This window comes from Enoplosus armatus, chromosome 18 (genome assembly GCF_043641665.1).
Source record: "Enoplosus armatus isolate fEnoArm2 chromosome 18, fEnoArm2.hap1, whole genome shotgun sequence".
Lineage (NCBI taxonomy): Eukaryota > Metazoa > Chordata > Actinopteri > Centrarchiformes > Enoplosidae > Enoplosus > Enoplosus armatus.
Genome location: NC_092197.1, coordinates 260625 through 271647, shown reverse-complemented (window position 1 = coordinate 271647; position 11023 = coordinate 260625). Strand labels below are relative to the sequence as shown.

Here is an 11023-nt window from a genome sequence, read left to right as displayed (position 1 = left end):
TGATCAGGACATGTCCTTTAACTCTCACGTAAAACAAACTTCAAGGACTGCCTTCTTTCACCTCCGTAACATTGAAACGTCAGGAAGATCCTGTCTCAAACAGATGCAGAAAAATTAGTCCATGCATTTGTCATGTCTAGGCTGGATTATTGCAATTCCTTATTATCAGGCTGTCCCAATAAGTCCCTGAGGACTCTCCAGCTGATCCAGAATGCTGCAGCACGTGTACTGACAGGAACCAGGAAAAGAGATCATATTTCTCCTGTATTAGCTTCGCTGCACTGGCTCCCTGTAAAATCTAGAATAGAGTTTAAAATCCTTCTCCTGACCTACAAAGCTCTTACTGGTCAGGCACCATCATATCTTAAAGAGCTTATAGTACCCTATTACCCCACTAGAGCACTGCACTCCCAGAATGCAGGGTTGCTTGTGGTTCCTAGAGTCTCCAAAAGCAGAACAGGAGCCAGAGCCTTCAGCTATCAAGCTCCTCTCCTGTGGAATCGGCTCCCAGTTTGGGTCCGGGAGGCAGACACACTCTCTACTTTTAAGAGTAGGCTTAAAACTTTGCTTTTTGATGAGGCTTATAGTTAAGGGCTGGCTCAGGCCTGCCTGGACCAGCCCCCTAGTTATGCTGCTATAGGCCTAGACTGCTGGGGGACTTCCCATGATGCACTGAGCTGTCCTCCTCTCCCTCTCCATCTTTACACATTCATCACAGTCCAATGCATGTCACTAACTTTATCTCTTCCCCGGAGTTTCTTTGTGCTTTGTCGTCTCGCACGTTCCTGTGGATTGTGGTCCTGGTACGCCTGGCTGCTGCTGCCATGGGCCTGCCTGACTCTCATCACTGCAGTTATTATGTTTAGTCGTAGTTCTGTTACTATTAAAGCTGTTATTACTATTATTAATCTCAGCTATTACTACAGATGTAACTACTATTATCAGTCATATTTCCATTATTATTATAATTATAGCTGCTATGGCTACTGCTAGTGCTGCCATACATCTCTGCCTGCTTGCTTGTCTGCCTGTCTGTCTGTCTGCCTGCCTGTCTGTCTGTCTGTGTCTCTACGTCTATCTCTCTCTCTCTGTCTCTTTCTGTCTGTCTATCTGTCTCTCCCTCTCTCTCTCTCTCAAACCCAACCGGTCAAAGCAGATGACCCCCCCCCCCCCCCCCCCCCCACCTAGAGTCTGGTTCTGCTCGAGGTTTCTGCCTCTTAAAGGAAGTTTTTCCTCTCCACTGTCTCCAGATCATTTTCACTGTTTTGCTGAGAAACGCACGTCACACAGGTTTAAAGAAATACAAACAAGCCAGAGCATTTTTATCCTGTATCCCAGAATGATTATGTGTTGAGCCGGAGAGAGTCTGGCTATGTGAGAGGACAGGAAGAGTAACTGTAACCTCAGTAAACACTCGACTGACACGTGTAAGGTAGACACCTTCACCTGTTTGTGGGAACATAGTCGAGTGCTGCAGAGTTAAAGAAGAACCAGGACGCAGACTGCAGAGTCCACCGTTTTTTTTGTTGTCAAGCTCCTGACAGGAAGTGTCGATCGTGCAGATCCCTGATGTGATGAACAAGTTTTATGTTACGTTTTCTTCAAACCTCACAAAACTGCAGATGCTTTGATTTCTATGTAGTCAGATACAGTAATATGTTGTGTAATAATAATGTTCACCAGGAAATATGAACACCTCCCTGCCAGACCTCCTGTTGCTTTTAAAGTACTAAATGGCTCCATGTGACATCCTGATTTTATTTGACCCCTGAAATTCCTGTGTGGCCCCTCAGATGGGTGGACACGGCTCTGCTGGTGGTTCAGGTCTAGGACTAGGTGCCAGATGCATAAAACTCTGTGTAGATCTACGCTTAAAACTGTGTGAATGTACAAAGACAGAATTCTGCAGACATGCTCTTTTCATCAGGTTTATGAAGCGGTGAGTTCGTCTGGTTCATAAACCTTTCACATTTCACTGCCCAATGAGACAACCAGATGTAGAAACAACTTAAACATCCTTTTGTATATCAATACTTCAGTCTGCTCCACCTTCATTAGACCTGTCAATGAGAAGAAGAAGAGTAAGAAGAGGGCTATGGTAGGAGCCGGTCGATGCTGAGGAAAGGTGCTTCATTGCTTTCTGTCTTATCGCTTTTTGCAGAGGCTACACGGGAGCATCCTTTACCCAAGGAAAGGAGATAATGGCGTCCCACAATTCCTTGTGACAGTGACCACCACGTCAGTAACATCCGCCGTCTCATAATCACGTAACCTAGTGTTCCCTCATGAATTCTACCGTCATGTTTTGACTATTTGACCGCAGCCTGATTGTGTTGCATGAGCTGTGAATATCTATAGCCGCTGAATCATTAATCCATCACATGTAAACATCATCAGCTGTGAATATATCACTCATCCTCAGTCAAGTGATTTCGACATATTGCTTTAAACTTTACATTTCAGCCAATCACAGAGCAGCATAACACAGTTTCAGCCAATCAACATTCAGTTTAATATATTCTGCTTTTTTATCATCATCGCTTCACAAATATCAACCCGAAGTGAACACAACAACAGGAAGTCACATGGTCACACAACCAAAAACTGTGGAAATGCACAGGAGTTTCACAATCAAAGCCTTCCCACTTTCTCCAGCCAATCAGGTTAGATAGCAGAGATGAGTCGGGTGTCCTGATTGGAGGAGAGAGTTCAGAGAAAAACAACCAATCAACTCATCAAATCTGACTATCAAATCATTTTATTTTACTTTAAATGGACAGCTGATTGGATGACTTTCTCTTCAACCCTCACAGAGATACAGTGAAGACAAACTTTTATTTTGTTAGATTCAGGAAAGACTTAACAAAAAAAAAAGAAATTACTTCTGATATATATAAATATTTCGTAAACATCAACACAGTAACAACATTTATTAATGTTCTCTTTGTTTGGAGCAGGAAAACAGGAAGTAATGAACTTTGCACCTTAAAAAGAAAAAGGATTTTGAAGCTAATGAAGCCAATGTTGCTAACGTCCATGGCTCTGCTGTTTGCCCCGCCCCCTCAGCCAGCCACACGATAGTTAGCATGAAACTCCGGCTGGATGTCACAGACGCGTCGCAGCAGCTCGCCCAACACCGCCTCCCGGTTACCACGGTAACTGGCCTGGATACGACCCATCCGCTCAGCAGTGTCCCGGTCCACCTCCACCGCGCTGTTGCCATGGGAACCGAGGGCCTGGGAGGAGGGTGGGGACACAGAAATTTATATATTTCAGAGACATGAGGGAAAAAATGTAAATCAACACAAGAAAATGTTTAAAAAAAGTAGTATTAGCAGCAGCATTAGCAGTATGACGTACGGCAGCCTCTTTGGTCTTGAACTCTTTCTCTCTCTGCAGTCGATACTGTTCAATCTCAGCCTGAGCTTCTTCCTTCGCCTGCTTCAGACGCCGGTTCTTACCTGCAGAGGGCAAGAGACATCCACTACACATCAGAGAGAGGGGGAGAGAGCGACAGAGAGACAGACAGACAGAGACACACTCACTGTACATACAGAGTATCTTTAATGTTTATCTAGTTCTCACCTATCTGTATTTATATTTATTTTATTACATCATATGTTTCATTTGTAATGTAAATGGTGTAAACGTGTTTCCATGTCAATAAATCCTCTTCACTGAAATTGAGGACACAGTTTCTCATCCAAACCCCAAAATTCATCATTAATCAGTTATTGAAACATTCACTGATTAACTTTCTGATCATTGCCTAATGGATGAATCATTAATCATTTCAGCCCATATTATATTAACTGTTACAGAATGGACTGCATTATATTGGAGGTGTTTCTATTATTTTGTCTGAGCACTGATTGATTATATGATTGACGACTGCAGTCAGATCTGATTCAATCATCCATCCCCTCTCAAGGGGATCCTGAACATCTCAAGTCTCAGATATTTCCTCAGTCCTCTGGTCAGCCATATTGCAGGAGGAGGAGGAGCGGGTAGGGAGGAGCTATGAACGAAGGGGAGGAGCTAGGAGGGAGGAGGGAGGGGCTAGTAGTGAGGAGGGAGGAGCTAGGAGCGAGGATACACAACAGCAGCCTTCCAATAACATTTTCAGTATGAATACTTCAGCCTTCATCTGAACGAGACGGCAGAGAAAAACACTCAGAGAGTCAAGTATGTCGTTTTGACATATATTGATCTATTGGTGTGTTACCAACAGTTTCGTTACAACGGTAAAAACTTTACAAGCGTTCAGCCGGCTGCCTGTAACAGTGACGTCAGACGCTGGCAGGTCCAGCTCAGCCATCAGAAACAGACGTCGCCTCACACGACGCTTCAGAAGAAACAACGTCTCATTACTCTTAAAACCTTGTTTCCTCTCTCCTCGTGGTTTCCTTGCTGGGAGGGACTAAGATGCAAGGAAAAGTGAGGGAATGCACGAGGATGCAATTAAGAGACTTGAGATGCACCCCATGACTATTTATCACAAGATGTGATCACCATATCCCATGATGCTCAGCGGCTTACTCACAACCATCAACATTATTTATAGAAAAGAAATATGTGAATGAATTAACATAAATCCACAAAGTAGCATGTTAGCATAGCAGCACCAGCATAAGTATTATTAGCGATTAAATAATTTCAAGCTTTTAAAAAATGTCACTCATTTAGAATTACTTTTAAAATGTGTTTAGAGGAATAAATGAAGTCAATGGAAATACCTAGTAACTATACTATATAATAACTACTACTTGAGTTACTACAGTGAGTCAGAAAAGACATTACAGAAACGTATTTTACTAACCAAATCAAAAATATCTTTCCCCTGATAGAAAAGCCATACCCAATTCACATTTCTGCCACTTTTGCAAATTACGTAAGTGATCTAACCTTCGATGTAAGTAATTCAAGTTGAGGACACTCTTTAATTCGGTGCGTATTTAATTCATAGACGAGCAGAACTGAGTCAGAAAATCCCACATTTTCCCAAAATACGTGAAGTTAGGAGACCTTCCAGTAGGCCGATTAGAAAAGATGAAGTTGATGGTTCTAAAATTGTCACAGATTGTATTCAAAGTTAAAATATGTATCAAAGTATCTCAAAACTCAACGATTTTCCTATTAAGTTTGGTTACAGCACGACTGCCTGCCACCAACCAGGGTTTCTGTTGGTTCCTGCTGGTTTCTACTGATTTCTACCACCTTCTCCTGCATGTTGTTTTCTCGTTTTCTTTCTCGAGTTCCCACACTTATTTTCCACTGGCACACCGGCATTTTCACCGTTAACAGCCGTTTCAATCTGCTAACGGGCTAGCGGGCCGCTGCGGGCTCGCGGGCCGCCTGTCCTACTCACGTTTGCGGGCTTCGGCCACCTTCTCGGCCGCTCTCTTCTCGGCCTGCAGCAGCTGCTGGATGCCCTGCGACTGACTCGCCATGTTGGATCTGAACACCTGCGGACAGCGGCGCTGAAACGGAGCAAAAGCCGGAGGATTTCTCTAAAATGAAGGTCGACGGAAGATTTGTCTTTTTCCTCTGTTGACCGCAGTCAGCTGATGTCACGTCACGCTGCGGACCGCTCACGTGATTTAGTCACGGGGGGGGGTTCTTCAGATCAGATCTCACTTCCTGCTCTTCATGCAAATAAACACGTACAATTCTTTCTGTTTGCAAAGACCAAATACGTTGTTGTTGTTGTTGTTGTTGTTTTTAAGCTGAATGTGATGAACTTCCTGTTTATCAGACCACAAATGAGACAAGAAGTAGGTTGAACACCGATAGATGCTGCTGGAGCCGAGTGTTTCTGGGGGCAGGCCTCACTGATTACTGTACAGAAATTCAACTTTAAAACTTTATTCACTGATTTTGGGGAAACTCTGATTTACGGAGTTTCCTGATGGACAGGAAACTTTAAAGTAACCGCTAACTGCTGCTTACTGTAGCTAATTAGCTCAGTTAGCCGTGCAGCTAGCGGCCTTTAAAGCTTAATTAAAGCTTTATTAAACCTTCTCCTCCCGGAGTAGCGGTGTAAACACCAACACCCCCCGGGGCTCCGAGCTCGCAGTCAGTCAGCTAGCGTTAACAGGACTGCTAGCTACACGGCTAACTAGCTGACGCCAGCTACAGTCAGCAGCAGTTAGCGGTCATGTTAAGTGAAGCTGTCTGTCCGTCAGGAAGTTCTCCGTGTAAGCGGATGTATGTACTTATTCACTCATTAAAGTGCAAAACAACAAGAAGCCACAACAACAGGCGAATCCTTCAGCTCCGCACAACACTCCGCGATAATGGTTCTTATTACTGTTGATTTCTAGAATATGTATTGATGGTTTCGGTGAGTTTTAATTTGTGTCTGTCAAGTTCGAATGAAATGTGTTTGCTGGTGGCTTCGAGGAGAGCGATATAACGCCTCTTTCTGGTTAAGGGGGAGGTGTGTTTCTGAATATTGTATATAGTAACTACGAAATTGAATATGTTAACTTTTTGATAATTTTATTGCATTTGCTAATCTTAAACAGCCTTTTGTGTTCGTGGGATCAACATGTGGAGTTCCTTACCTCCAGAACTCACACTGGATCCTGGCTGGGATCCTTTTAGACTGAAAGTGACACTTGGCTGTGAAGAGGGATCAGTCCTGTAGTCTGATCTGGTGCTTCTTGTTTTATGGTGCTTTATTGTGATAGTTTGTGTCTTGTATCGTTTCATCTGTATTTCCTTGTTGAGTTCTGAGTTTTGTGTTTTTAATGTATGTACCTGTTGTTTTGCTGCTGAGTTTTATGTATTTTAAAGGCCCATCTATTGCAAATTAGCTTAGGCTATATATGCTGTGGTGTATGACATTGATTTATGTTATATATGTGTCCCTATACAAATAAACATTAATTAAAATTATTATTATTCTGCTTGGCAGTTTAATCCAAATTCCCTGTCCTGGGCGAGGGTCACGCACAACCCCACCAGCACCAAAAGGTGGAGATTCTCCTCACCAGTGACAGTAAAATGGAAATCATCAGGTGGATTGGTGGGCATCAGCAGTAATGGGGACATTGTACCCGACCCTTTGTGGTTCAGAGGGAGCTGAGCCTGAAGGTGAAGCTTTTGATTTAGCAGTCGGTCTATGTTCCAACCCTCACCTGGTCATGAGCTTCAGATAGTGACCATTAACTGTATATAAAGATGGACGACATGACAAGAGGTCGAAAGGAGTCTCTTGATGCATGTCATGCCAGTGAAACTATATGAAAACAGCAGTGAAGAAGCAAGGAGGACACTGACAACACAGTTCTGTCCGTTTGTCATTTTAATATTTTCATTAGGACCACATTACGTCACAGTGTCCCCCTCAGTCCTCTTCTTCCCGTCCTGCCTCTCTCCCCTGACTCAGCTGTGTCCCATTCTCCAAATTCTCCAGCCGTGACGCTTTCCGACTAGGAGTACTCAATAGTCATATGACCACATTATTCCCAACAATGTGTTTGTTGATTTTAACAACTTAAGACATAAATAGACACACGCTCAGGAATACAAGAAACGTAAACAAATTCATATGAATCTACACCCCCCCAAAAAATACATAAATTAATAATAAAGTCAAAAGTTTGAGTTTTTCCTTTTCACATTTGATACAAATATCAGGTATAGAATTATTGTATTTATTTAGCTTCTCTGAAGTTATATACGTTTGCATCAGCCAATAATATTGCTATGTTTTAAGGCGTGTGTTGATCGTTTGAGTTTGGGCTTTGGTACATGCCTTTTCCCAGTCCTCAGTGGTGATGTCTTCAAGTAGGCCTCTAGCCTCTTTACAGATGACTCTGAGGACTCTCCTACCAGAAGGTTATATATCTTGGAGATTATGCCCCCCCCATCATAACCTTTTCTGTTGTTGGTAAGGCGGGGATACAGTGCTGTGAAAAAGTATTTGCCCCCTTCCTGATTTCTTATTTTTTTGCATATTTGTCACACTTAAATGTTTCAGATCATCTAACGAATTTTAATATTAGACAAAGATAACCAGAGTAAATACAAAATGCAGTTTTTAAATGATGATTTCATTTTATTAAGGGAAAAAAGCTATCCAAACCTACCTGGCCCTATGTGAAAAAGTAATTGCCCCCAAGACCTAATAACTGGTTGTGCCATCCTTGGTGGCAACAACTGCAATCAAGCGTTTGTGATAACTGTCAGTTACTCTTTTACATCGCTGTGGCGGAATTTTGGCCCACTCTTCTTTGCAGAATTGTTTTAATTCAGCCACATTGGAGGGTTTTCGAGCATGAACAGCCTGTTTAAGGTCATGCCACAGCATCTCAATTGGATTTAAGTCCAGACTTTGACTAGGCCACTCCAAAACCTTCATTTTGGTTTTTTTAAGCCATTCAGAGGTGGACTTGCTGGTGTGTTTCAGATCATTGTCCTGCTGCATAACCCAAGTGCACTTGAGGTCTCGAACTGATGGCCGGATATTCTCCTTCAGGATTTTCTGGTAGAGAGCAGAATTCATGGTTCCATCAATTACGGCAAGTTGTCCAGGTCCTGAAGCAGCAAAGCAGCCCCAGACCATCACACTACCACCACCATGTTTGACTGTTGGTATGATGTTCTTTTTATGAGATGCTGTGTTAGTATTACGCCAGATGTAATGAGACGCACACCTTCCAAAAAGTTCAACTTTTGTCTCGTCAGTCCACAGAATATTTCCCCAAAAGTCTTGGGGATCATCAAGATGTTTTTTGGCAAATGTGAGACAAGCCTTTGTGTTCTTTTTGGTCAGCAGTGGTTTTCGCCTTGGAACTCTCCCATGGATGCCATTTTTGCCCAGTCTCTTTCTTATTGTTTAATCATGGACACTGACCTTAACTGAGGCAAGTGAGGCCTGCAGTTCTTTAGATATTGTTCTTGGTTCTTTTGTGACCTCCTGGATGAGTCGTCGATGCGCTCTTGGAGTAATTTTGGTGGGCCGGCCACCCCTGGGAAGGTTCACCACTGTTCCAAGTTTTCTCCATTTGTGGATAATGGCTCTCACAGTGGTTCGCAGGAGTCCCAAAGCCTTAGAAATGTCTTTGTAACCCTTTCTAGACTGATAGATGTCAATGACTTTGTTTCTCATCTGTTCTTGAATTTCTTTAGACCTCGGCATGATGTTTTGCTTTTTGAGATCTTTCAGCCTGCTTAATTTCGTCAGACAGGTTCTATTTAAGTGATTTCTTGATTCAACAGGTCTGGCAGTAATCAGGCCTGGGTGTGGCTAGTGAAATTGAACACAGCTTTCCAAAAAATGTGGTTAATCACAGTTAATTCATGATTTAACAAGGGGGGGCAATTACTTTTTCACATAGGGCCAGGTAGGTTTGGATAGCTTTTTTTGTAAGTACAACAGTGACAAACGCAACCTGGGGCGTCTATTATTCCATAAAAATCTGATGAAAAGTTTCTCCCTGTCCATCTATCTACTGAATTTGAGATTTCCTGTACCACCGGTTTGTAGTTAGCTTCTATTAGCTTCTATAATATCCTCAAGACATAGTACAATTTTAATGCCCAAATAAGTGAAACAATCAACAACTTGGAATTGAGCAGCTTCTTCAGATGGGTTTTTTCTGTCTACCTGGTTTAATAGCATAATTGAGGTTTTGGATTCATTTATCTTATAGCCTGAGATCTTTCCAAATGTCTTAATCTGATCCAACTGGGCAGGGATATATTTCCCATATCTTTAAGGAAAATAATTACATAATGCATATAAGGCCAAACAGTGTTCCTGCTGTCCTATGATTATTCCTGAGATGTTATTATGGGTTCTTATTGCAATTGCTAGAAGTTCAATTGCCATGATAAATAACAACGGGGACAGAGGATCCCCTTGTCTACATCCTTGTTTTATCTCTATACTTTTTGAGACATTACCATTAGTTCATATTTCTACGTATGGTTCTGTATAGAGTAATCTTATCCATTTGCAAAGATTCCCTCCTAGGCCAAACCACGCAAGAATTTCAAATAGGTAGGGCCATTCAACTCTGTCAAAGGCTTTTTCTGCCTCCAGTGACAGTAAACCAGTATCTGGCGCCCCCTTTTGGTTATGGAGTATATTCAAAATCCGTGTGACATTTTGGAAGCCTTGTCTGCCACGAATAAAACCATTCTGATCTTTTCCAATTATCTTTGGCATTATTCCTTCAACCCTTCCAGCTAAAATCTTACACAGCACTTTTACATTTGCATTTAGAAGATGGTTGGCCTCAGATTCTCTCATTTATTATTTGGTTTACTCACTTTTGGGAGCAAAGTAATCAAGGCTCCTCTTAAGGAGAGCGGTAGGATTCCATTATGAAAGGATTCGTTAAACTTTTCTAAATGTGGTGTCTGCAATCTATTTTTAAACTTTCTATAAATTTCAATGGGTAGACCGTCGAGGCCTGGTGTTTTCCCTACTCTTATGCCATCAATTGCTATAGATATTTCCTCCAGGGTTATGTCTTTCCATCGAAGAAATCATTTAATTCTAATTTGTTATGAGCTACCTCGGAACTATACAGCTCTTCATAAAATTTGGGTTGGATGTACAATGGTCTCACCTTGGTTGTTCTGTAGTGACTCTGTAACTGCCTTTCCCGGTGTTTCCCCTGATCATAGAATGATTGTTTAAGTTGCAGAAGGCTGGCCATATTGAGATCTTAGCAGGAGTAATCTTTGATGAGCTTCAGGAGAACCTGATAGGTAGAATTCTTTTTCTAATGCCTTTATTTATTTATAAAGCAGGGTATGCTTCAGGGCGGGGCTACCTGCCTCGTGCGTTTGTCTGCAGTTGAACTCACCCATCATGACCTGATGGCTACGATATGCTAACACTCTGTCATTTTCATTGTGTTTCAAATGATCCTCTGTATATGTTGCTACCCGCTATATTAAACACTACATAGATATTATGTATAAAACATAATATTCATTTTATTAAAAAAGGCAAAATTTAATCGTTTATTTTATAAAAAAAACAACAACAAACACACTGTAC

General features: G+C 42.0%; 1 protein-coding gene across 2 annotated transcripts; it reads right to left on the bottom strand.

Moving 5' to 3' along the window:
• Positions 1 to 2488: 2488 nt before the first annotated feature.
• On the bottom strand, positions 2489 to 5575 carry atp6v1g1 (ATPase H+ transporting V1 subunit G1). Of its 2 annotated transcripts, none has more exons than XM_070924577.1 (3): positions 5369 to 5575; positions 3361 to 3461; positions 2489 to 3236 (listed from the first exon to the last, which is right to left on the bottom strand). In XM_070924577.1, the coding sequence occupies exons 1-3, from the start codon at positions 5448 to 5450 to the stop codon at positions 3063 to 3065; spliced, it is 357 nt and encodes a 118-aa protein (XP_070780678.1). In that variant the 5' UTR covers positions 5451 to 5575; the 3' UTR covers positions 2489 to 3062. The 2 variants fall into 2 exon arrangements, with proteins under 2 accessions (XP_070780678.1, XP_070780679.1); XM_070924578.1 differs by having other exon boundaries at positions 2489 to 3182; positions 3427 to 3461.
• Between the last annotated feature and the right edge of the window lie 5448 nt (positions 5576 to 11023).